The following is a 27,316-nucleotide window of genomic DNA, read 5'->3' as shown; positions in this document are numbered from 1 at the left end:
GCTCTGCTGAGCCTTTAGCAGCTCTTGCCTGCTGAAGACAATACCCGATGAGGTAACGGGATCCACCAGGTAAACGTCCTCTCCCGGGGCTGGCAATCCGAGGATCGCTTCGCCGTCGGGGGTCGCGCCTTTCGAGCCATTGGAGACACAGGCTCCGGTCTCTACTAAGTGCATGAGGTTCGCGCCTTTTGAGCCATTGGAGACTGAGGCTCCGGCTTCGACTTGGTGCGAATGCTCACGGGAGTGGCGGACCAAAGGATCAAACGCCGAAACGGGGGCTCGCGACAAAGCGTCCGCCACCACGTTTGAACTCCATTTCCGGTAGCGCAGAACAAGGTATCACTGCCATGTCAACGCCCAGCGCGCGAGGCGGCCCGATGGCTCGCACAAGCGCTTTAGCCGGATTGTACGTCTCCACGGCAAACAGCACGTACGCTAACGCCAACTTCCGGAGAGGAAAAAGGACCAACGGACAGGTGGTCCGCTCAATGCACGACCGACCGAATGGGGCCAGGAAACGGCAAAGAGAAGAGCTGGGCTGCCGCTCCGACAGGCGCATGAGGCCTCACATGACCGGCAGACGGATCGACAGCGGAGCAGGGTGACTCACGCACGTCGAAAATGTCGCTCGGATGCGCGTGAGACAAGCGGTAGGCGGAAAACGCGGCGACTTTGTCGGCTGAGCGGGGTGGCTCGCGCTCGACATTGCTTCCCAGCTGCGCTCGGGGCAAGGAGAGGCCAGCGAGCAATTTGCACCAACAGCGAGGCGGGGAGGCTCAGCTGCGGCGCACGGGACACCGAACTGCGCTCGGGACAAAGGAAGGCCAGCGAGCGAGCTCGCGCCTACGGCGTAGCGGGAAGGCTGCACCGCGGCGTATTCGTCCGAGAAATGCGCTCGGGACAAAGGTGGGCCAGCGAGCGTATGCGTGCGCGCATCTAAGCAGGGTGGCTCCGATGCGGCACATGGCGCGGCGAATGACGCTCGGGACAAAGGGAGGCCGGCGAGCGTATTCGTGCGAGCATCTAAGCAGGGTTGCTCCGATGCGGCACATGGCGCGACGAACGGCGCTCGGGACAATGGGAGGCCGGCGAGCGTATTCGTACCGGCATCTAAGCAGGGTGGCTCCGATGCGGCACATGGCGCGGCGAACGACGCTCGGGACAAAGGGAGGCCGGCGAGCGTATTCGTGCGAGCATCTAAGCGGGGTGGCTCCGATGCGGCACGTTGGGCGCAACTGAGCTCGGGACAAAGGCCAGCGAGCGGAGACAGCACGCCGGAGGGGCTAGTAGGCACCTGCCCCCCCCGCGTCTCAAACAGTTGATAAAACCCGTAACTGGCGTGGCTATATAGGACTAGCGTACACATCCGAGCTGTCGACATCACCTAGGGCGCTCCAAGGAAGGGATCGCTCCCGGTGGCCGAAAGCAGAGGGTCGCGAAGGCGAACCTACCTCGTGCTATCGGTGTCGTTCGCTCCGAAGGACGATAAGTCCGCAGCCAGGGGCTGAGGCAGGAACGAGGGCCGTGAAGGGGCCTGCTCTGATGCCATGCCGAAACCACGTTGGGCGCCAGTTATGTGGAGATGGGTTTGCACAAGGCTTACCCTACGAGCGACGGTCAGGAAAGGGCACGACACTCCTCCACTCCGCAACGCACAAAGGCGCTACGGCAGGGTTCGTCGACTCTCCGACACGGCGCAGAGAAGGCTCCGGAGTCAGATCGCCAACAAACACGGGTTTATTCACCCAAGGTACAGCTCAGTGCTACAGTCACGGCGCTTACGGGCCAAGGCTCGCCGCAAGACCGATCGAGTACGCGCGCCCGCTGCGCTAGGGCTAACCGGGTAGCGGTCCGCCAAGCGCGATAACGAGGAGTCGCGAGAACAAAGGTCTCATGTAACCACCTCGTTGCGAGCCTGTGAGCCTCTCTCTGCCGCGGCGAGGAAGCGCTCAGCGGACGAGAGCTCGGGTGGAGAGGGTGCCCGGGGGCCGCCGCGCGGGAGGCCAATCAGTGCGCGTCCCGGTGACGTGTCTCGCGGGGCAAGTCCAATCCCGGGGGGGGGGGGGAGAAGCACGGTTTGCGCGGGAAAGTAAGTCCGGCGCGCTCGCCATGTCCGCCATGTTGCCGTTACGGCGGCGGTTCCCGGGGATCGAGCTAAGCGCCACGCGCGAGCTGGGGGACGAGGCGCGGGAAGGCACCTCGATCCCCACATGGCAGACATGGTTTCCCGGGCACCTGCTTCTCAAGATGACACAGCCTCGCCCACAAGTGACGTCGAAATTGACGGAGTCACTGTAGTATCGGCATTCGTAAGTGAAAGAACCGCTTCAGGGCTTGCAAGTGAGACCGAGCGTGACATATATCTCAACCAGGTACTACAAAAGCTTGCGCCGGGGTGTGCTGCGGAAGGTCCGCTAAAGCCTGTTGCTTCCGAGCTCTCTGTGGTAAAAGGAATCCTTTTGAAAGGAACGAAGGTGATAGTGCCAAGTACATTGCGCTTGGAAATATTAAAGCGCATTCATGCAGGGCATCTCGGTATTGGAAAATGCAAAGCTCTAGCAATACAGTTGGTATACTAGCCAAACCTAAATGCCGATATTGAAATGCTAATCCACAAGTGTCCATCCAGTATGCCAGACTTATGTGTATAAGCAGCAGTCAGAACTACTTATCTTGCGCCCAACACCCACATAACACTGTACTGTACCAGTACAGTGTTGGTGTTGATTTGTTTCAGTACGGCGGCCAACATTATCTGTGTGCCTATGACTCAATGTCGAACTTCCCGGACGTGGAACTATTGCCAATACCACAGCCAGTTCCGTGATACAAAAATTGGGAGCAACATTTTCCCGTTATGGTATACCAATTGAAACTTGCACAGATAATGGCCCACAATTTGCCAGCCATGAATTTGCGCTATTTGCTCATAGTATGATTTCAAACATATCACATCCAGCCCAGAGTACCCTCAGTCAAACGGTGTTGCCGAGAAATGTGTATAGATAACTAAGCGCATTCTAAAAAAGACAAAGGAGCCGAATGAAAACTTTTGGCTTGGCGCCCTAAATTACAGAACAAGTCCACTGGAGGATGGCCGGTCATCAGGGGAGGTGCTGCAAGGAAGACGTCTGCGCACGCCCATACCGGACTTCGGACCCCTTGCTGCCACGCGAGTGAGAAAGCACACGCAGGGCAAGCACAACAGACGTGTACTTCCCGGCCTCAAGAGCCACGATGTCGTGCGCATAAAGAGGACGGCATTGGCATGAAAAGCCAAGGTGTTCGGATGAGCCGGAACACGTTCCTTTTATGTGGAAACACAGAACCGTACGCTGTAATCGGCAGCACCTCTTGGCAACGAGCGAACCTTTTGAGGACGAAGAGGATTATGATGAAGACCAGGTTCCGGCCTCCATAGAATCTTGCACATCCGACTCGTCAAGTGGGCCAGTGGCAAGTTGTACACAGCCACCTTCGCAACCACTTCTGCCACAACGAAAGTCGCTGCATTGTCCTCCTGAACGTCTGGGATACGATCAAAACTTCCAGCAGACAAACCGACGACGTTGAAGGGGAAGATGTATCGTATCAGTTCAACGAGCACAAGCTGGAACTACATGTGGCTTTCCTTGCCCTCTATTTCCATTAACCCCCTTTACCCTCGCTCTGGTATAAAATACCGAGCGCAATAAACATAACCGTTCACTGTTGTCCTGACATGGATGCTGAACCAGGCCTGATACCAGACCCGATCGATACAAGCATCAGCGTGTCGGCGACCACTCTTGTATGAAACTGTGAAGTTGTACACCTGGATAGCCCAGCGCGCGAGTCGACCAGAGCGATCACGAAGTTTGACGAGCCAGCACAACGAATGGTGATCTGTGACGATTGTGAATGGGCGTCCATACACATACTAGCAGAAACGCTGCACAGCAAAAATGACCGTGTAGGGATGCGCGACTCTCACGCATCTCCTGTAATCTGGCTTCACCGTGTGGCTAAGTGCCGGCGGCGGTTGCAGCGCATTACGAGAGATGGATGCTGGTGCCGTTCTTGCTCTTTTGCGTCGCACATTTGTGGCGCTCCGAAAGTAGTCCGAGTTAACCGATGTGCAGCCAAATAAGTCCGAATTAACGAGAGTTTGATTGCATTGAACAATGCATACGCCGGCCGTGAGCACGCACCTTATTGAGAAGTGTGCTCGATGCGCACTAGTCGGTGAGATTTTCGTGTGGAAGCTACATTATAACCGGTAATTCGTCTCACGCGGCTGCACTGTAAGCAGTATGCATATACATGGAGTTCTATGGGAGGGTAAACGGGAGTCAGAAAAGGCCGCATTGTAGCCAGTTCTACACTAAAAACGGTTACTGTTATAAGTGGTCTATACTGTAAGTTGGCCTTGTTCGAGTCCCCGGTGGTGCGGGCATGAAGGGGCCCAAATAGCCAATGCCGACAACGGGAAATGCTTGAGCTTCTGTTATTCGCTGTGGTGGTAATGCTGCCACAGGGGCAGACCCTGCCGTCAACTACAGCTTTCTACAAGGTAAACATTGGGAAATGACAGTTTTTACAGTTTTCCGTCCCTTTAGCACCCAGAATCGTTCTCGAAGTTCTGTTGACGTGAGCTCGAGACCACCATGAAGAGTACGTGCATGTGCTGCTTCAACGAGTACCGATGTGAACTTGTGTTCGGCAGGCAAAAGGATGGGATGCCGAATATCGGTACTGGCGTTGAGCAGGTTGAGCTGCCCCCTCCACTCGTAATAATTCTTCTTGGTCCAGAAATGGAGCCAGACGAAGGACAGAAGCTGTCGATGGCAGCCGTTTGTGTTCCAGGAGGAATTGGATTTCAGCTCTGAAAGCTCTTGCACTACTCGAAGCTAGTAACGCTCGGTGTGCTGTATCTCCCAAGTTGTAAGCGGTCCACTACAAACATGGCTTCTTTTCAACGCATTGTTAACGAACCGCTGCAGGATAGCGGTAACACGTAAGAGCTGATTAAGAGAGCTAGAATGTTCCACACGAACAATTGCATTCCTTGAAGGAGTGGTAAATGAACAAACCACTGTTGCTGGTTCACGCAAGGGCTCAGCGTCGATTATTTCCTCTAGGCTTTCGTCATGCTTGAAACTTGGGACTTGCCCAGGAGTTGAAAGCCAAGAAGGTCTATGCCACCACTTGTCTGACTCCAACAGCATCCTTGTAGATACACCGCAGGTAAGTAGATCGGCAGGATTATTGAGGCTGCTGCAGTGCGTCGACTCATCAGGATTGGTAAGCCTGTAAATTTCATTTACGCGGTTGCTGATGAAGGGATCCCGATTATGGTCCTTGGCATGGATCCATTGTAGAGCGACAAGAGAGTTGGTCCAGAAATAAGTGGGCACAGTCTTAAGGAGTGGCACTGTTCTTACGTAATCAGCTGGCCGTGCTACGCTGAAACAAGCAGTAAGCTCCAGCCGGGGCAATGCAGCTTCTGCTAATGAGCGAATTGCGAGGCACATATGCCATCGGCAGAAAGAGCTCGCACGTAGGTACAGTGGAATCTCGATGATACGATCACGGCTAATACGAATTTCCAGATGATACGAATTTTTCTGTGGTCCCAGCTGAGCCCCATTACTTTGCAACGTGCTAGAGAACAGTTGTTACAAATCGATTTTCGACCCGCGTCGGTTGATACGAATAAACGCCGCCCCACCGACAGCTGTGAAAGATAACAGCGTGCAGTCACGCGCTTTCTGCCTTTCTCTTTTGGTGCGGAGGACGGGGACGCGGCGCCGGACAGTGGGGAGGCCGCGACTGGGCGCGAAGAGTTCGAAGCGGTGGCGCTTTTGTTGCTTTTGTGCTTTTCCCCCTTTTCCGCGGGCCACCGGACGGAGTGAATGCTGTGCTTCGAACCGGATTCTTCGTGTTTGCGCCATTTTGACTAATTGCAGTCAGCTATGTCTACCGAGCTACGATCTCGGCTGATTCGCACGGCCGTACGCCGAGGCACGGGAGCCTCTGTTTGCGCGTCTTCCGTCAACTGAGTTATTGGTGCCTATGAAACTCGATAGCACTCTACCATATACCGTGCAATACTCTCTCATAAGACTACCTGAGTGCACTGAGAATCTTCACTCTTTTTCACCATTTCTTCACCATTTTCAGAATTACCCAATTCATCGCTGAAGCCAGCTTTCCTTTCTGCAAAGAAACTAACGAAGCTGCTGGTGGCACCACTTTTGAAGACCTCAGTTACCAACTCGTCCTCCACAAGAATAAACTCTCTCCCGCTTGTGCTGCGATCTACAAGAAGCACTAAGATGGAGAGACAGCTTGTTCGGAGCACTGCTAGAAAATGAAAAGTAGCATTGACGAACATCCCTGGCTTTTGTTACCAGAAACGCATGGACAAACCCAGCTTGTTCAAGCCATGGAAGGGGCTAAAAAACTGTCAGTGCTAGGGAAATGCTGTGGCCTGTAACGAAAAGGTGGTCAAAAGTTCCTTGATAAAACCAAATACAGTAAAAGCTCGTTAATTCAGATTTCACGGGAGGGAAAAAAATGTCCGAATTAACCGAATGTCGAATTATTGGGGGTATCAAGAAAACAATTAACAAATGCATCAACACGATCTTATTTACAGTATGAAACAGCAAATTGTGTTTCTATTTTGCACAAACGCAATGTGGAAGCTGCAATTCTCGTCATCTCGTGGCTGATTAGAGTTTGCAGCGGCGAGGGCCTTGCGACTTCCTTCACAGCACGGCCACGGCGCGCGTCTTCATCTGAGACGCGCTTTTCACTAGCGTCCCGATCATTTTTTCGCCAAGGTCGCCGGTGCTTTTCATCCTCGACAGCTTTGCACTGAGTAAAAACGAAACTATTGTTTGATGCAACCACGGCCGCTGTCAACCTGATCATGCACGGCGACCTTGCGGTTCTGAAGTTGCGTGGCCGACGCACGCACCAAGTCAAAACGAAACTACCGTTTGCTGCAACTGCTATCAACGCAATCACGGATAGCGACTACGCAGTTTTGAAGGTATGCGGCCAACGCGGTGCTATGCGTGCCGGCAAACGCAAGAATAAAAGCTTTAAAGGCTCAAATAGGCACAAAGCGTTCTGGCGTTGCTGCCATTCCCGTACGATTTCCACAGATGGCTATGGCGATGCTAACTCCGTCGCTTCGTTTCGGTGAACGCTAATGCCGTTATGGCTCGTTTGCGCCGTTCCGCGCTCGCCGAACTCCAAGTTGTCCGAATTAACTGATGTGCGGCCAAATACGTCCAAATTAACGAGTTTCATTGCATTAAATTATGCATATGCCTGCCAGGACCAAAGGACGTGGCCAAATTAACCGATTTTCCAAATTAACGAGGGTCAAATTAGCAAGCTTTTACTGTACTCTGCTTACGTAATTTCATTTACCAGCTGAGTGATTGGTGCTCAACGTGTCTGTGCAGTAAGGGGCTGGATCAGGAAGCAGCTGCTCCTTTGACACCAGTGCTGTCCTTTCAGCGTTTCGAGGCGTCTTTAGCGTGGCCTAACTGAAGGAGCCCTAATCCTCCTCCAACTCAATGTAAGAGCTACACCCTACTGCAAGAAAGGAGCTGCACCAAAGTTTTGCAAGACCTGTCTTTCTTTTCTTTTTGCCCTATGCGACAAGGTTTATAAAGGGCTTGATTGGCTGGCAATCCTCGGAGTACATACAAACCCTGCCAAAATGAAATGAAACGAGTGTGTGAAAATTATTTGTTGGGCTAATTTATTGCCGTGATATGACCGACACTAGCCTGCAATCTGCTAGCTTCCTGATTAGCTAATGTGATAGAGCGATTGCGCTGGACATTTTTTTGTGTGTGCTGAGAAACCAGTTTCCTTGTGCCATTCTTGTGTGCATGACAATATGTTGCAAAAGCAGATGCTCACTTGTCCAACCTCAGCAGCATCGATCGGAAACCATCGTTGTCCTGACCACGCTCAAGCGTCAGCCGGCGAAGTTGCTTCAGCCTCCCAATGTTGACAAATGACTGCAGCAAAGAAAACATGGCACCGCTTGTCAACAACACATCAATCCAGTAGTGTATGCATTCTTTGGTGGCACCTGCTCATTCACAGGCCATGCACTGGTGAATTCTAACAACTGCCCCTAGCACGCAGAGCACGGAGCAAATAAAAGCAGCATTGGCAGTGCTAGCCGAAATGAAGCAACAAAGTCCACATCACCATATTAAGCAGAAAGCCATCTCCGAATGACAAGAGTGCTTTGAACTTGTTTATTTTTGCGTTCAGTACCGTACCTAATACTATAGTGTTCTTGTGCATTCAGGACTGCGTGGTCACCATCGGTGGTTGCTATTGTTATGACCACGAGTTCATCTGCTGCAGATGACAGGCATTTGCAATTGAGTCTCTGCACAGATGCTAACAGGCTCACGAAACTGCCTCTAAACACATCGCTCTGACAATGTGCAGACGCTGCAAGGAGTCCTAACTATGCAAAGTGCTTGCATGTTCCTAGTGCTTCATTCGTGTTCTTAATAAGACATGCTTCCTAATGTGCCATGTTTTAGCAGAAGCTTGCTCATGCTGCGAATACTAGAATGTGAACCCTGCTTTACATTAAAGAATAAAAAGGCTGTTAATTTTTTCAGGAGCTATTCATTTGTTTTTGCTTCAGTCTGAAAAATGAATATTCGTACGATCCTACTCATTTTAACCGTGAAGGACTGGAACCACCTTCCTGCTGAAAGCATTCATCACTCTAGACCTTCATACCCACTACCATTGGTGCATTTGAAGAATACATAAACTTTTCAGCATGATGGCACACATGCTCGTTAAAATGACGCTCAACTAGTACAGAGAGTAAAGCCAAAAGGATGAGACCTAAATTTTATCTAAAAAAAATTTTAATAATGAAGCATTACCATAATAAATTACAGAAAATTATGTCTTGAGAAAAAGAAAACGAGTTTTTCAGACATCATACACAAATACTCACTGGCATTGTAATTGATGGTTATCAATTACATTCAATGAGAACAAGGTACCAGTACTAGACAGTCACCTCGTTATGTAAAAAAGAATGAAGAAACAGTAGACTCGGTAAACTTCTTCCACCTTCTCAACACGAAGAGACTTTCATGTGAAACACAACTAGTAGTCTTCCTTCATGACTTGCATCTTGATAATAACCTTCTAACTGATGCTATCTTTCTAGACTACTCTAAAGCTTTTGATACAGTTCCACATCACCACTTATTACTGAAATTATCTCGATTGAACTCTCACATAGCAAAATGGATAAAAAAGTTACTTATTGTTCCCAGTCCGCCTTTGTTAATAACCACTTGTCCAAACTCCTTCCTGCTACATCAGGCGTCCTTTAGGCCTCAGTTTTGGAACCGCGTTTGTGCCTAAACGCTGCATGAATCCTGTCCTATTCGTATGTTTGCTGGTGACTATCCAATTTACCGTAATGCGGCTAACATTGCCTTTTCAAACATCTCTCCAGAATAACCTTGATAACAGGCGTGCAAGCTTTGCCAAGTTACCTTGAACAAATGCAAACTTGTTTTCTTTTCTTGCCATCGTAACCCCCTTCTCTCTCTGCTTACATGATCGCAGACGTCCCAGTGGAAACAATTGTAGTGTATTTAGTTCCCATGGCCTTTCGTGGAATACACGGGCGACTACTTTAACATCCCGAGTATCTCCCATCGAACAAGGTCCTTAAGGTAATAAAGTGAAGTGACTCAAGCAATTCCTCTGGAGCATGCTAAGAAGGATATTATTCTTTCGAGCCCCCACCATTTCAGACCAGTTGATGCAGTCACCCAGGTGCAGCTCTTCTAGGCCACGCAGGAGGCTGACAAGGAACACCACAGCTGGAGTCATGTTCTGCACCGTCACCAGAGACTGCGAGTATGCAGGAGACAGATGAGACCCCATCAAGTGCTATCGCTCTTCCAACGAACCCCCAAAGCTCTTGTGCTCATCAGAGGAAGTCAGTGTTGCCCGAGATCCAGTTGTGCCAATGCTTACATCTCAGCAACACTGACAATCTAGCCCGACACCACATTTCCCTCATTACTCAAATGCCTGTAGTGGGCATTAACAGTAAGATGGCCAAAGAGATCCCTCACCAGTGCTCGCAGATGCTGACACCGCTGGGCAAGGTTGTGTGTCGGCATGGTCAAGGGGAGGAGCGCCAAGCCATGGGCACCACGTAGCTCCAGCCGCTCCAGGCCTGCCACACACAGCAGCTCTGACAGGCCACCCAGGGAGGCTGGATGCTGTTGGGTGGAAAGCTCCCGGCCCCTGCCATAGAAGCAATTCGGGCAACCACTGGCTACAGCACAAGTAATAGAACCACCTCGTGGCAGCAACAAGAAAAAGCTACTATGAAAACTGTTATCCCCTGATAATGGCGTAGTAACCCTTTGCAACATTGCGTGGTGCAGCCTTCTCGCCAACTCGGGTCACATCGACAGAAACGCTTGAGCGGCCACAATGTTTCCATTCAGGGTTCATACAGGTTTCCAGGGCAAAAATTCAAGGATATTCCAGGACTTTCCAGGACCTGTCACAGGTTTTTCAAGGACTCAAAGTGGCATCCAAAGTAGGATTTTGTTACTCTAACGTTTACAAAAATGACTAGTTTTAGTGTACTTACAATAAATAAATTGTAAAGGAGAGACACAAAGACACAGCATCCAGTTCCTGGGCTGGCTGTTCTATTCCCCTTCGTTGTCCCCCTGGCGCCTGGTGTCCGAGCGCCCGAGCCCAAGTGCATGTTTTCATCTTCACATTCGGCCACGCTGCAAGTTTTGGGCATGGCTTGCAAACACACCACTTAAAATGGAGGCAACCTGTTGAGTCGTCCTTGGTGAGCCGTCCAGCCTGCAACCAGCTTCTCTGACGGGCGGCACTGGCTGTTGCGCGCTGCTCGCAGGTCTTGCCGACGATTATCCCTGCCGCTCATCATTGGAAATTTCCGCCGAAGTTGAGGAGATTCCCTCCAAGGATGTTCTGCTGACCACTATGGGTGGTGCGACCGCGACCAGTCCTCCCCGCCTCTTCTCAGACCTTCGAGGACCATCACAGGAACAGCTGGATAGGTTGTGAATGGATGGCGATGCCCTGAATGACTGGAGGGCACAGTCGGAGCCACTCCGAAGCGGAGTTGTCGTGCTTGCCACATGGCTGGAACCAGTAGCAACTGACTGTAGCGGACCATGCCAGCCTCGCTTCTATTGCGATAGCAATTATATGGACACTCCAAAGCAGATTTCTGCCGTCGGCGTGAGGTTCCGTATGACGTCAATGGGGATGAAATCGTCGCCGCGCGCCGGACGCTGTATGTGCGAGTGAAAGAGCGCGAGAGACGCGCGCTTTCACGGGCAGTGAACGCACCGCGGAGAACAAACGCGCGTTCTGCGCCGTGCTCCCTTAAGGGCTGCAGAAGTAGGCGTCTCTTTCCTCCTTTACAATCACCATGTATGTAGAGCAAACGCGCCTTCTTCCGAAGCGCGAAAGGCCGTGGGGGGGGGGGGAGGGAGAGGGAACGGAGGCGACGTTTAGCTGCGGCACCAAGTGCCTATTTATATCAGAGGCTCTGGCAACAGTCACCAACGCCGCACACATTTTGTGCGAACGCGGGCAAAACGCCGACTGCATCGACGACAGTTCTGCGTGTTGCCGGTGCTGCTGCATGTCCAAGTATATACAGCTGATAAATCTACTATCATTACTCCGTATAGCTCTCTACAAATTTGCTATCGCAATTGATGCTTCGCCTTTCAGGTGAAACTGCGACAACTTTTTGTCAGGTCTGCCGGGACTGTTGTCCACAAACGAGGACGACGACACATTGTCCGAGAACGTAGACCGGAAGCCACTGACACCACCACCATGGCTGCTGGAACCACGAGGTACCGGAGCAGGCCGCTGCTGAACACCAGAAGATGCCGAAGTGCTGCCACCACTCCCCTGGTGCGGTGGTGGCCCCGCACAACAGGCATGCCGCAGTGAAGGCTGTCCTGTGATGCCTCCTCTGCGACCGAGTGCGGCCGAGTCGTGGCCGTGTGTGAAGATGAAAACATGCACTTGGGCTCGGGCGCTCGGACACCGGGCGCCAGGGGGACGACGAAGGGGAATAGAACAGCCAGCCCCGGAACAGGTGCTGTGTCTTTGTGTCTCTCCTTTACAATGGCGCAGTCGATGAAAGCCCAGTCTTAAGGCGCTCCAGCCTTCAGCACCGTGCTGCGGAGGCCTTTCGTCCTCCGGCATCTCGCCGTCCAGGGTCCGTCTGGCGAGGGAACGCCGTCAACGCTTCCCTTGTCATGGATGCCGCACCTGGGAATACCTGGATCTCCGAGCCCCCAAGGCATGCCTTTCACGCTGCCTTGGACATGAATCCTCGCCGTCGTGGATGCCTCCTGCGGCCGGGAACGCTGTCCACGCTTCCCATGCCCTGTATCTCTGCCCCACGACATCATCAACAACGAAGCCACCAAGGGATGCTGTTCACGCTCCCCTGGCCATGCCACCAGCTCTGGCTCAACGGATGCCGTTCACGCTCCCTTGGCCAATGTAAAGTACTGCGACCCTTTGCACACCGGCCCAGCCGCCGTGGTTCTGCGGTTGCCGAGGGCCGAAGAGCAGCGCAACAAGAGCTCCCCTCTGGCACACGCCACCCCTGCTGCAGGAAGGGCGCCGTCAGCCGACGAGATGGTCCACAGCCCTGTCCTACTCCTCGCTGGGCTGCAGCAGCAGCCGCGTGCAGGCCACCTCCACCTGGTGCCATCCTCGTCCTCGTCTTCCGGAGTGTCGGTTGTGACAGGTCGCAGAGGAGGCATCACAAAATGTATATCACAATTATAATAAAAATATCTAGCCTTGATAACTTTTCAAGATCACAACACAAAATGAACGCTTACAACAGCAGCCGAGATTTCTTCAGTTTAGGCTGGGTAAAGTTCACCAAAAATATTCAAAACATTCAGCATAGGGTTATTGCACTTGTAAAGGGTTTATTAGAGATCGGAGCAGCGCAGCGTCGACAGTCAAACGAGACACGGCTTTCAAGCACGAGCGCCGTTGCGAGCAAAAGCGCTGGACCCACTAGCGTCTGGCAGACTAGAGCTGGACCCACTAGCGTCTCTCTTCGCTACAATTACCCCGGGAGTGATAAGGGAGCCGTCCGGTGACCTAACAGCTCGTCAGGATGAAAGGATCGTAGTATGGCTTGAGGCGGTCGACGTGGACAATGTCTCGTCCACGACGGCGCTGGTCCGAAGACGGTTGAACTGGCTTGATAACAAAATTCACGGGAGATGCGCGTTCGACGACGCGGTAGGGGCCACCATATTTCGGGAGTAGTTTTGATGAGAGGCCAGGGGTGGTGAACGGGACAGAGAGCCACACAAGCGCGCCAGGAAGCAAGGTGACCGCGGAAGTGGAGTCGCCGCGAGTGTTCCTCTGGCGCTCTTGGTCGTTGGAAGTAAAGGCACGTGCGAGGTCACGGCATTCTTCAGCATGTCGTGCTGTGGCAGAAATAGGTGAGCCCTCGGATGCATCCGGCCGGTAAGGTAATATTGTGTCGATGGTATGCGACGGGTGCCGACTGTAGAGTAGGAAAAAGGGCGAAAAGCCAGTGGTGCTCTGTACGCGTAAGTGACGAAGGGCACAATGGCGTCCCAGTTCGTGTGGTCGGAGGCGACGTACTTTGAAAGCGTTCTGTGAGGTCATTGGTTTGTGGGTGGTACACCGTAGTTGTGCGATGAATAACGTGGCACTCTTTAAGAATGGCTTCAACCACTTCTGACAGAAAGACACGTCCGCGATCACTGAGCAATTCCTGGGGTGGACCATGCCGCAGGATGAATCGGCGAAGCAGGAATGAGGTAACATCACACGCTGTAGCTGCTGGGAGAGCGGCGGTTTCGGCGTATCGTGTGAGGTGATCTACTGCCACAATAGCCCAGCGGTTACCAGCCGACGTCAAGGGAAGTGGCCCATACAAATCAATTCCAACGCGCCAGAACGGCTGGGTAGGGCAGGGTAGAGGCTGCAGACCAGCCGGCGAGAGCTGGGGTGAAGATTTCCGGCACTGGCAGTCGGGGCAGGAGCGAACGAACTGTTGAACGTACTTGTACATTCCTCGCCAGTAGTAGCGCTGTGGAAGGCGCTGGTAGGTTTTGAAAACTCCCGAGTGTGCGCACTGTGGATCGGTGTGAAAGGATGGGCAGATTTCGGAGCGCAGACTGCGAGGAACTACTAACAACCACTGGCGGCCGTCTGCGGCATAACTACGTCGGTGAAGCAGGTTGTCGCGAACCGCGAAATGGCGAGCGTGACGACGCAACGTACGAGTGGTTGCCTGTGGTGATGGGTCAGCAAGCAAGTCTATAATCGAAGCAATCCACGGGTCCTTGCGCTGCTCGGAAGCGATAGTCTCAAGGTCGATTGTAGAAACAGCTAACTGGGATAGTGAGCAGCAGGTATTGTCGTCAGGCAAGGGAGAGCGTGATAGGGCATCGGCATCAGAATGTTGGCGTCTGTTGCGGTACAGCACGCGGATATCGTAGTCCTGCAGGCGAAGTGCCCAGCGGGCAAGACGACCGGAAGGATCCTTCAACGATGACAGCCAATATAGTGCATGGTGGTCGGTGACGACATCAAACGGGCGGCCATACAAATAAGGCCGGAACTTAGTAAGAGCCCAGATGATCGCCAGACATTCTTTTTCCGTGACAGTGTAATTGGTCTTGGCTTTCGTAAGGGTGCGACTGGCATAGGCCACGACATATTCAGGAAAGCCAGGCTTGCGCTGCGCAAGGACAGCCAACACCGCTGGCATCTGTGTGTACTTCTGTAGGGGCCGTCTGGTCGTAGTGGCGCAAAATTGGGGGAGTCATCAGCAAACGATGGAGATTTGCGAACACTTCCTCACACTCTGAAGACCACGAATGAAGGGGTCCAATGCATCCAAGGAGCTTCGTGAGAGGTGATATGATGTTGGCGAAATTTCGAATGAAGCGTGGGAAGTAAGAACACAAACCAACGAAACTTCGCAGTTCTTTGATGGCATAGGTTTAGGGAATTTGGCGACGGCACGAAGCTTGGCTGGATCGGGGAGAATTCCATCCTTGGAAACAACGTAACCCAGTATCGTCAGCTGCCGCGCTGCAAATCAGCACTTCTTGAAATTCAGTTGTAGGCCGGCGTTTCTCAAACACGTCAAAACACGCCGGAGGCGTTGAAGGTGCGTGGAGAAGTCCGGAGCAAAAACAACGACGTCATCAAGGTAGCACAAGCACGTGTGCCATTTCAAGCCGCGCAGAACGGTATCCATCATGCGCTCAAAAGTTGCTGGCGCAATACAAAGTCCAAACGGCTTGACAAATTCGTACAAGCCGTCGGGCGTGACAAAGGCTGTCTTTGGTCGATCGTGATCTGCCATAGGTACTTGCCACCCTGAGCACAGATCGAGAGATGAAAAAAATTCTGCTCCTTGTAGACTGTCAATAGCGTCATCGATTCGCGGAAGCGGGTAAACGTCCTTACGAGTGATCTTGTTGAGGCGCCGATAGTCCACACAGAACCGTACAGAACCATCTTCGTAACAAGGACGGGAGATGCCCATGGACTGTGGGAAGGTCGGATCACTTCACGGCGGAGCATATCGGCCACTTGTTCATTAATCACGCGACGTTCTGTAGCCTATACACAATATGGGCGTTGCCGCAATGACGATTGGGAGCCAGTATTGATGTGGTGCGTAACAGTTGACGTCCGGCCCAGGCAAGGTTGCCCGACGTCGAAAGAAGCACGAAATTCTTGTAGGAGGCACAGAAGCTGTGATCGCTGGCCCGGTGTAAGGTCATCGGCAAAAGAAGAATCGAACACGTCTATAGGCAATGGGCCAGACGTAGAAATCAAGCCGAGCGTACTGTAACGGGCACAGTATGGGTCTTCGGGAACGTCCGTAATTTGTACGTCTGCGATAGCTTCGACACTGCCCAGAAATTGTCCGTGGAGTAGCAACACAGGGTACGAGAACGGGTTACAAATAAATATAGCACTAGAGCCCTGTGTGATGTTCACCGTCGCAAAAGGTAGCAGGAGACCTTTTTGAGTGGAAAAGCGGCCAGACGGAGCAAGTAGTGCGACGGCGTCGGAGAGGCTGCTGCAGTACATAGAGACAACCACTGACGAGTTAGGAGGTACGGTGGTGTCGTGTCTGACGAGGAGTTTGTTCGGAAGAGAAGCATTGTCTGCGAGCATCAAATCTGAGAGCGGCGACAGTTCTAGTTCGGCCCGTGCGCAATGAATGACGGCATTGTGGCGGGAGAGAAAATCTCAGCCGAGGATAACGTCATGGGAGCACGACGAAATTACAACAAATTCGATGGCGTATACAACGTCCTCAATCACAACACGAGCTGTGCACGCCGCTAACGGGTGAATACGCTGTGCGCCGGCTGTGCGGAGGGACAGTCCAGTAAGGGGCATCGTGACTTTCCGAATCAAGCGACAAAGTTTTGCGTCCATAACTGATACGGCGGCTCCGGTGTCCACGAGTGCAGATGTGTGAACACCATCAACAAACACGTCTATCACATTCGTCGGGCTACCCTGAGGACTTTCGCGTTTCGCCGGCGTCGCAGCCCTTGCCTTGTGGACTGCGACGATTAGTTTTCCTCTTCCCGAGCTGCGGGACAGGGCCGCATCGGTGATAGCGAGCGTCGGCGTGGAGAAGGTGAGCGGCGGGTATTGGGCGTTGGGCGGAACGTCGGTGACGATGCCGACGGGTCGTCATAATATGGGCCATACGACTATATGGGTCGTCATAACCGACCATACGACTTGGCGCATATGTTGGAGGGCTAGGTGACTGCACGCGATTACGTGACGGCGTAGCCACACGGAAAACAGATAGGTCGGTTGTCAGATGTACGCCACCGATTCGCTGTGGTGGGCCCCGTCCATGTAGGAGGACGCGTTGTGCGGGGCGGCTGGTGATATGGTTGCATCGCGGGCTGTGGTCGGGGCACAGTCAAGACATCGGCATATGTGAGAGGCCCACCTTGAGGGAAGGGGTGGGGCCTGGCGACGACTTCCGCGTAGCTGAGTGGTGCAGCCGGAGGGATCTGTTGGGGCCTGGCGGCGACTTCAGCGTAGCGGAGAGGTGCGGCCGCAGGAACGTGGTGATGGCGCTCAGGCATAAGCTGGTTGAGTTCGTGCGCGATGGTGTGGCAGAGCGGGGGCTCAAAACTTGACGTTGGCTCTTGTACTGGTGGCGGTTGTGCAAAGGCCATCAAGGAGAGCTTGCGTGAATTTCCTCGCGCACGAAAGCCTTCATTTCTGCCATCAACGCTGACTGATCAGCAATGGCCGTCAAGCCAGCGAGGTGTTCTTCGCGCGATGTACGGCGACGGGTCAATGACCGCTGCCTGCGTAACTCCTCGTAATTTTGGCACAGTGTAATTATCTCGACCACAGTGCGAGGATTTTTGGCAAGGAGCATGTTGAAGGCATTGTCTTCTATGCCTTTCATAACATTCCTGATCTTATCAGACTCCGACATGGACGCGTTGACTTTCTTGCACAAGTCCAGGATGTCTTCGATATAACTTCTGAAGGATTCGCCTGCTTGCTGAGCTCGTTCCCGCAAACGCTGTTCGGCGTGCAGCTTACGAACAGCAGGGCGACCGAAAACCTCGACAAAAGATGTCTTGAAGTCTGACCACGTCGGAAAATCCGTTTCATGGTTGTTGTACCATAAGCTGGCCACACCCGCGAGGTAGAATAGCACGTTGCTGAGCTTAGCTACTTCATCCCATTTATTGTGGGCGCTTACCCGCGCGTAGGTCGTAAGCCAATCCTCAACGTCGGTGTCGTCCGCGCCTGTGAAGATAGCAGGGTCCCTGTGGCGCGGCACACCAGAGCACGGTGCCGGTGCAGGTACTTGCTGGGAGGCTTCTTCAGGCATGGTCGACGGTACGGTTCCAGGTACCGTACCGTTGATTTCCAGGTTCCAGGTTCCAGGTTTTGAGGGAAGTTCCAGGTTCCAGGTTTTGAGGGCACAGCACGCTCCACCAATTGCAAAGGGTTTATTAGAGATCGGAGCAGTGCAGCGTCGACAGTCAAACGAGACACGGCTTTCAGGCACGAGCGCCGTTGCAAGCAAAAGCGCTGGACCCACTAGCGTTTGGCAGACTAGAGCTGGACCCACTAGCGTCTCTCTTCGCTACACACTAAAATAAAAAGAAATAAATGTATATCCCAATGATGTTACTAATTTCTAGCCTTGATCACTTTGCAAGTTCACAACAATACCAAAAAAAAGTTCACACAACACAATGAATGCTCCCAACAGCTACTCTGACTTCTCCAGTATTAACTGGGAAAGTTTACCGAACATTTCCAAACCATTCAGTGTAGTCTTGCTACACTGAACAATACAGGAACTATACTATATTATCATAACTAATATTATAACAAACCTCCACCCAAAGGCACTGAGCATCAGTGGTAAAGTTGCTCCACTATAGCTCTCTTTAGCTTCACTAGCTTCACCTTGCGCGCCAGAGGGAAAGTGGGACAAGGCAGACCGATGGGCGAGGAGCGAAACTAACAATAGGGTGAGGAAAGCAGCGTAAACACTGCCAGCTGAGCCAGCACCGAAGCGCGGCACGGGTCTCTCGCTCCACGTGTGGTTTGAGGTGGTGAAGCCTTTTATTTTTCCCACACAGTTCTGCAAAACAGAACCATGTGTGCTCACGCCGGGTATTGTTTCTGAAATGGGGAGTTTGTCAGATGGATGCCGATCTACCAAAGACAGGAGGTTGCAATGTCGATATCGGAGTGCACTGCTCACGAAATTCAAGGATTTTGAAGTAAGGAAAAAAATTCCAGGACTTTCAAGGGCCTTGAAAACGCACTTTTCAATTCCAAGGGTTTTCAAAGACCTGAACGTACCCCAATTCCATGGTGGAAAGACATAGATGGTCATTCCATATCACTGAAACAGGCACGTAATGCACATGCACGGACAATTGCGCAAGAACGAGAATGATACCGTCGTGGCATCCAATATCGCACTGGCGCAGCCCCATACTGTTTATGCTGTGCGCCTTTGCCCTGGAGGTGTGCCTCGACACCCTTTTCGCGGCTTCTGAAATCCGCGCGAAGCGGTCACTCGCTTGTCTTGAAGGCCTTATCATCGTCGCGGTTGGACTGGAGCGGGGCGCGTGCTGCCGGGTTTCGAAAAGCTGGCCTTGTTACTTCTGCGCCTACTAGCGATTACGACAGCATCGACTCGGAAGCTGGCGATGATGCCCCTGTGACCCTGCCTACTGAAGTGGTCGAACTGCTCGACAGCGCATCACAGGATGAGGCCTTTGACGGGTCTGAATAGTGCACAGTTTCTTTTTCCTGCTTACAAGTATTTGTTGAAATTTTTTATGCCATATCCTGTGACTGATGCGTGAGCGGGTTTTAATTGGTCCGGAATAGGCGAGTAGTACATTGCATCCCAAGGTGGGCGCATGCCTGACCATAATCGTGCGAAAAAAGGTGCATCTTACAGGGTCTGCCCCAAAACTTCCTGGAATGATTTTTTGTAGTCGGCAACGACACCTGGCGGGGCAAGGCTTCGGGCGGAGAAGTTAGTGGGGGATCTAAGCTTTAAAACGAGACCAGTTTTGGTTGCTAGCGGGAGATTTTTGAGGCAGGTCACACTCCGTGCAGAGGTATCAACTGCACCCTCGCCGAGAAAAAAATGGATCAGTTTTTGGAGTAGCGTTATGCAATCAAGTTTTGTGTAAACTGGGTAAAAACGAGGCGGAGATGCTCGAAATGCTTCGGAAAGCCTACGGTGACGACGCAATGAAATAAAGCCAAACTCATGTTGCACAAGAGGTTCCGGGAAGGTCAGGAGTCAGTCGACGACGACGACCGCTTGGGACGCCCATCAACATCACAAACAGACAACTCGGTGCAAAAAGTGTGTCAAGTTTTGGACAAGGACTGGTGATTAAGTGTTCGGATGATCGTAGAGGAGTGTGAAATACCCAAAACAATCGTTCATTGCATTTTAACAGAGGATCTTCAAATGAGGAAAGTCTGCGCTAAAATGGTGACAAAAGTGCTGATGAGTGAGATGAAGGAAAAGCATTTGTTGAAGAGCCAGGACACTACGAAACGGACACAGAATTCTTGGACACACAGGGGACGAGACGTGAATTTTTGAGTACGATCCCGAATCAAAGCGTCAAAGCAGCAAGTGGCGCACCACGGTGTCTCCTCGCCCCCCAAAAAAACAAGGATGAGCAAATCGCAAATCAAGGCAATGCTCATTGTGTTTTTTGACAGAAAAGGTGTGGTTCACAGTGAATTCGTGCCAAGGGGCAAACAGTTAACAAAGAGTTTCACAGTGACGTGCTCAAACATTGCACAATAGGGCTCGATGCGTCCGAAAAAAAAAATCGTGACAACTGGATCTTGCACCATGACAACACGTGAAGCCACACTGCGCTCATTGTCTCTGAGTTGCTGGCCAAAATGGGTGTGGCAACGCTGCCCCAGCCGCCTTACAGCCCCGATATGGCACCACCAGACTTCTTTTTGTTCCCAAGAGTCAAACGAACCCTGAAAGGAACTCGGTAAAAGCAGCTGCGACAACCTCACTGAAGCAGGTTCCCGTTGACCGCTTCCAGGGCGCCTTCAATGATTGGGTGGAGTGTTGCAACAGTGCATTGAAGCAGGGGCATAATACTTTGAAAAATTCTGAAAAGATTCTATACTGATATTAAATAAACGATTTATAAAATATAATTCCGCAAAGTTTTGGGACCCTGTATACTAAGGTGCAACTTGTATATGAACTTTTTGTCAAAACATGCTTAAATCAAGGGGGTGCGTCTTATACAAAGGTGCGACTTATAATCTGGAAAATACTGTACACCATGGGTTCTCAAAGTGGGTTCCGCAGGCCCCTCATCGGTGTTCCGGGAGCCACTGATAAATTTTCCCTGGTTCCGCACTCGCCAAGTGGCTAAACAGCGAATGCGAGGACCGCTCGATCCAAGAACCTCCATTACTTATTTCAGAGTGTTATTTTTAAAAGCACCATCACAATGCGTAACAGAAACGCGCAAACTGCACAATAAATTCGCCGGCGGCTTGTAGCCACCCAGCCCCCGAAAACGGGCCGCACGCCTATGCTTTTGTACTTAAATTTCGGAGGTCATACCATGCACTTTTCTCCCATTTGTAGATCGGGGCCCATAGCATGCCCGCTAATGTACTGGTCGGTGGATTACAAAATAAATGCGCGACGAAAAAGCTCAAGAACGGTGCTAGCGTCCAACCGAAACCAAGCGGCGAAGTCGCATCCGTCCGCATCGTCATTTGTCTTCAGCGGAAATCGTACGTGAAACGTGTCTGACAGCAATGCCGGAAAGCTTCGTGCAATTGTGCCCTTTTTATTGCCGCGCATAACACTGTGTTGGCGGTAAGGCCGCGTGCCTTCATAAGTGCCTAGTCGCCATCCATGATAGCGTCAATTAGAAAGATTACGTGCAACGCTCGCTAGCATCGATAGTCACAACGTTTCGTCTTCAGCGGTTGCGGCAAACTGTTGCCCTTTTTCCACCTCACATATCAATTGAACTTTCTGCTCTAATGGCAGACGCTTTCGTGCACGCACCGGCGGTGCCATTTTCACTTGTCGGCCACAAAAAGCACACACGATGCATGTACAGAAAATCATGCGTTCACAGACTTCAGCAAATGACACAGGTGCACAACAAGGAGTACCACAGAATAACAAAGAAAAAAAGTTGCGTGTCTTGGTTCTGGCATTGAACAAGGTGCACACCGAGTGTACGGAAATGTAGCACAAGGCTTCCCGGATTAACATGCGTCAATTGTGCACTATTCCACAGCGCCGCTCGTCTCTGATAATGCACGAGAAGGGGGGATCGTACACATTGCGCATGCGACGGAGTTTTTTTTTTAATTTTTTTTGTTTTCACCATGGTGGAGAAGGGGAGAAAGGCACTTCGCTGGCGTGCCCGCATGCTGCACTGCCGTGAACATCGCTCACTCGGCGCGTAAAGGGTCACTTGGCGCAAAAGGTGCGGACGTAAAAAGGGCGCAGAACAGGCACTTTTCCGGCGACAGGGAAAGTCACTCGCACGCTCTGGGCGCTGCCATGAGTACGCAACCGCAACTTGCCAGTTCGGTCTACGCGGAGCAAGCTATCGACATGCTTCGAGTAATCCGGTCTAAAATGCATGCATTCGGGTCGGGACAGCATGGCACTTCGATAAAAGGGATAATTTGAATAAAGCGACTTCGTTGTAACGAGGGTTCACTGTATGTCTGCATCTATGAGCAACAGTGTTCCGGATGAAGATTTGCACTAAGGGGCCGTTTAACAGTCGACTGCTTCCAAGGATATGATCACTTTTGCCTGATTTCACGTAACTTGGCATCGGACGCATCAATGTCTATGGGCGGCAGTGTTTAATGGCTCTCACTTTTGTGAGAATTCACGTAACTCGGCACCAAATTCCCGATTCTTGTTGGCAAAGTGCAGCTGAAGCACCAGCGCTCACTTCGACCCCGGTGCCCCTTCGGCCAAGTCTGGACGCAACCAGGAGCCTCGTGTGGCAACAACGCGGGGCTACTGCTATCGCTTGCTCCCGTGTTGCCTGATATAAATGCCCGCCTGTGAACAACCCTCTTGGGCATGGCACTGAAAACAGCATGTGGAACTTACACTCCATACTTTTCCAGGCTGCAATTTTCGTCGGCAGGTATTCCAGTCATCCAGATTCTTGGTGGCAAAGCAGCTGAAGCACCGGCATCAATTCGACCCCGGTGCCCCTTCGGCCAAGTCTGGACGCAACCAGGAGCCTCGTGTGGCAACAATGCGGGGCTACTGCTATCGCTTGCTCCCGCATCCCCTGATATAAATGCCCGCCTGTGAACAACCCTCTTGGGCATGGCGCTGAAAACAGCATGTGGAACTTACGCTCCATACTTTTCCAGGCTGCAATTTTCGTCGGCAGGTTATTCAAGTCTCCAGATTCTTGGTGGCAAAGCGCAGCTGAAGCACCGGCACTCAATTCGACTCCGGTGCCCCTTCGGCCAAGTCTGGACGCAACCAGGAGCCTCGTGTGGCAACAACGCGGGGCTACTGCTATCGCTTGCTCCCGCGTCCCCTGATATAAATGCCCGCCTGTGAACAACCCTCTTGGGCATGGCACCGAAAACAGCATGTGGAACTTGCGCACCATACTTTTACAGGCTGCAATTTTCGTCGGCAGGTTATTCCAGTCTCCAGATTCTTGGTGGCAAAGCGCAGCTGAAGCACCGGCACTCAATTCGACCCCGGTGCCCCTTCGGCCAAGTCTGGACGCAACCAGGAGCCTCGTGTGGCAACAACGCGGGGCTACTGCTATCGCTTGCTCCCGCGTCCCCTGATATAAATGCCCGCCTGCGAACAACACTCTTGGGCATGGCGCTGAAAACAGCATGTGGAACTTACGCTCCATACTTTTCCAGGCTGCAATTTTCGTCGGCAGGTTATTCCAGTCTCCAGATTCTTGGTGGCAAAGCGCAGCTGAAGCACCGGCACTCAATTCGACCCCGGTGCCCCTTCGGCCAAGTCTGGACGCAACCAGGAGCCTCGTGTGGCAACAACGTGGGGCTACTGCTATTGCTTGCTCGTGCATCCCCTGATATAAATGCCCGCCTGTGAACAACCCTCTTGGGCATGGCACCAAAAACAGAATGTGGAACTTACGCGCCATACTTTTCCAGGCTGCAATTTTCGTCGGCAGGTTATTCCAGTCTCCAGATTCTTGGTGGCAAAGCGCAGCTGAAGCACCGGCACTCAATTCGACCCCGGTGCCCCTTCGGCCAAGTCTGGACGCAACCAGGAGCCTCATGTGGCAACAACGCGGAGCTACTGCTATCGCTTGCTCCCGCGTCCCCTGATATAAATGCCCGCCTGTGAACAACCCTCTTGGGCATGGCGCTGAAAACAGCATGTGGAACTTACGCTCCATACTTTTCCAGGCTGCAATTTTCGTCGGCAGGTTATTCAAGTCTCCAGATTCTTGGTGGCAAAGCGCAGCTGAAGCACCGGCACTCAATTCGACCCCGGTGCCCCTTCGGCCAAGTCTGGACGCAACCAGGAGCCTCGTGTGGCAACAACGCGGAGCTACTGCTATCGCTTGCTCCCGCGTCCCCTGATATAAATGCCCGCCTGTGAACAACCCTCTTGGGCATGGCACAGAAAACAGCATGTGGAACTTACGCACCATACTTTTCCAGGCTGCAATTTTCGTCGGCAGGTTATTCCAGTCTCCAGATTCTTGGTGGCAAAGCGCAGCTGAAGCACCGGCACTCACTTCGACCCAGGTGCCCCTTTGGCCAAGTCTGGACGCAACCAGGAGCCTCGACTGGCAACAACGTGGGGCTACTGCTATTGCTTGCTCGCGCATCCCCGGATATAAATGCCCGCCTGTGAACAACCCTACAGCAATGCGCAGTCTAAATGGCATGACCTTGAACTCAGAGGGTGTAATGAATGCGGTCTTCTCGCGATCACTCTCGTTGACTTCTATTTGCCAATAGCCAGTCTTGAGATCCATCAACAAGAAGTATTTAGTGTTGCAGAGCCGATGCAATGTGTTGTCTATCCATAGGAGAGGGTTCTTAACGTCCTTCTTCATGATCTTGCTGAATCGACGATAATCGACGCAGAATTGTAGGGCTCCGTCCTTATACAGTGCAGCTTTTAATAGGCCCGTTCCTGTGGCTACAGCTGCGTATAGAGCTGCGCTCAAATTTCGCATTAGGGAGTATCGTAATTGTCAGTGAATTTTTTCATCCCCAAGACTACAGGAGATGACCATGGGCTTTTCAACGGCTAGATGATCGAGATGCAACGTAGCAGTGACATTGAAGAAAACAGCAGCAAGACTGAATGACGAAACTAGCTTTTTATTGGGCGAACTTGGGCCTACAAAAATAAGCTACACTCAAAGAACAATCATAGCAGTGAACACAGTCGACGATCGTCGGAAATCTGCTGTGCCAATCAAGCGTGTTGGCTTTTAAACATGAGCCATCAAAGTTTCCAGAGTAATCGCTGGTGCCTGCGTGTCTTCAAGAAAGTACTACATAATTCGTGTCGCGCATACATGCAGAATACACAAGGTTCGGTAACAACAGATAGCTGATAGAACCATCAATATGATTCGAGAAACTTCCGATACATGCAGGCGCATCCTCCGCTGAGCGATAACATTTGTTAGATGGTGAAACGTAGCCACCCAAGAAAGATAAACAAGTACACATGTCACTATACCCTTTAACATGAAGCATTTGTTTCATTCCCTAGACCACCCGAAAACTACCGATTTTCATGCGGTCACGCAACTGTTAAAAAATTAGCTCTTTGCAATGAATTATTAAATTATATGGCATCCACCAAAAAAATTACTGGCAGCTACTCTACTCGAATGTGAACATTTGCACTTCGCGCAGAATGGCCTGTCTTTTTAAAAAATGTGATGCTTGATAGCTGGGACACCCTGTATATTATGGAAGTGCCAGCATGATGAGCGGCATTGCAGCCAGCTGTGGAAGACAACGACGGACGCACGCTCTTGGGTGTGGCAGGCAAGGAGTGGGGCTTGCTGGCCTGGACTGTAGGGCCGCGGCTTTCCCACATTGGCGAACAACATGGGGAAGGCTGGCAGTGCCCGTTTTACAGCCAGTAGCGTCTCCTGCCTTGAATTGGTGCATGACCATCTGTCACCTTCTATTCGCTTGGGAGCCGGAGAGTCGCGTACATGCGCTACTCTCGATGGAGGAGAGACGACTGGCAGCATGGCAAACAAGGATTTAATAGGTACACGGATGGTAAAAGCACAAAGCACACCAAACTAGAACCATAATTCATCAAAAAATGTTCACTCGAACTTAAACACAAAGCTTAGGCTAATATACTAAATATAACACTACCGGCAAATATTCTGTTTCAGTTTCAGAGCCTAACTCTGCCTTAAAGTCTCTCGGTCAGTCCTAGTACTGACTCTTCAAAGTCTGGCCACCCTGGCCCCGGCCTAACTGCGTCGCAAAGCAGAAACGTGGGCTCTTACAGACCGTCGTCTTGAAGTTCTTGTTGGATCCGCGTCGGGCTCGTCCTAAGCGTTGAGGGTGCCATAGGTGCCGACGCCTCGCGGTTCCGTCGACCTGGCCGAGTACGTGGCTGGTGCCCCGGTAGCCGCCGCTGACGTGTCACTCGCCGGGTTAGGCCTCGTGTCTTGTTCGTTCAGGTTGTCGCTGATGCTGTAAATTGCCGACGACTCGCGGTTCCGTTGACCTGGCCGAGTGCGTGGCTGGAGCTCCGGTAGCCGCCGCTGACGAGTCATTTGCCCAATGAAATGTTCTTCGTCCTCCGACGATCTGCGTGGCGGTCCGGTGCCCCGGTGATTATCGGTTGAACGGGCTTGGCCGAGGAAGAGGGATTCTCGAGAAAAAGACCGGAACCACCGTGAGAAGCAGCGGCCGGTCCCAGGAGCTTCGTCCGGACGTCTCTGAGGACTACAGCTACACCTGGGCCTTGCCAGTCTCACGACTTCGTGGCTGGGTCCTCCACTCTCCCGTCGTCAGAGCATGGCTGACGAGGCGACCTTCCAGCTCAAGAGCCACGTCGATAATGCTGCTTCGATGCTTCTGCCTCGCGGATTACGCCTTGGTTCGCGTGCCTCGAGCGCTCGTGCCGTTCGGAACGCTCTGCGAACTTCGTCGTCATCTTTTCTCTCCACGGGCGGCCTCTTACATGTGACACCATCTCCGCTGTGCGATCTGCACCTATGGCATTCGGTGAGGAGCGGTTCCAGCTGCTCCTGCTCTGTCGCCATCATCGGGCCTGGCAGGGACCTGGGGGCGACACGGTCCCTTAGGTGCTGCTACAGCTGCCAGCACTGCCATTGGAGAAGGGCGCTGCCGGCACGGGCGACATCAACATGATGGCGTCGACACCACCTCCTGTAGCGGCTGCGTTTCTCGGCTGTACGTGGTACGGATTTCTACACAGGCTGCTCAGGAGGACGTGTTGAGTGGTGTCCAATGTTCCGCTCAAATCGTGGAAGCTCGAGGCCAGTTGTCAATGGTACTGGTGGGGGCACCAATCAAGCGATTATTGTCTTCCATCTACGATCTTTCTCTCTTTTTACTTGTATGGTGCAGTGCGGTCTCTGTGGTGTGGCAAGGCACTGAG

General features: G+C 52.2%; 1 protein-coding gene across 3 annotated transcripts in view; it reads right to left on the bottom strand.

Annotated features, from left to right (window-relative positions):
• Positions 1-27,316, bottom strand: part of LOC119459390 (serine-rich adhesin for platelets-like) — a 299,849-nt gene that overhangs the window by 22,847 nt on the left and 249,686 nt on the right. For all 3 annotated transcript variants that reach the window (XM_049671415.1, XM_037721183.2, XM_049671416.1), the window contains exons 15-17: positions 10,146-10,320; positions 9,811-9,918; positions 7,927-8,027 (exon numbers count right to left, since the gene is read on the bottom strand). In XM_049671415.1, the coding sequence (XP_049527372.1) occupies positions 7,927-8,027; positions 9,811-9,918; positions 10,146-10,320 (384 nt within the window). The remainder of the gene's footprint in view (positions 1-7,926; positions 8,028-9,810; positions 9,919-10,145; positions 10,321-27,316) is intronic.

This window comes from Dermacentor silvarum, chromosome 7, assembly GCF_013339745.2.
Source record: "Dermacentor silvarum isolate Dsil-2018 chromosome 7, BIME_Dsil_1.4, whole genome shotgun sequence".
Taxonomy (NCBI): Eukaryota; Metazoa; Arthropoda; class Arachnida; order Ixodida; family Ixodidae; genus Dermacentor; species Dermacentor silvarum.
This window is presented reverse-complemented; position numbering and strand designations above follow the sequence as displayed.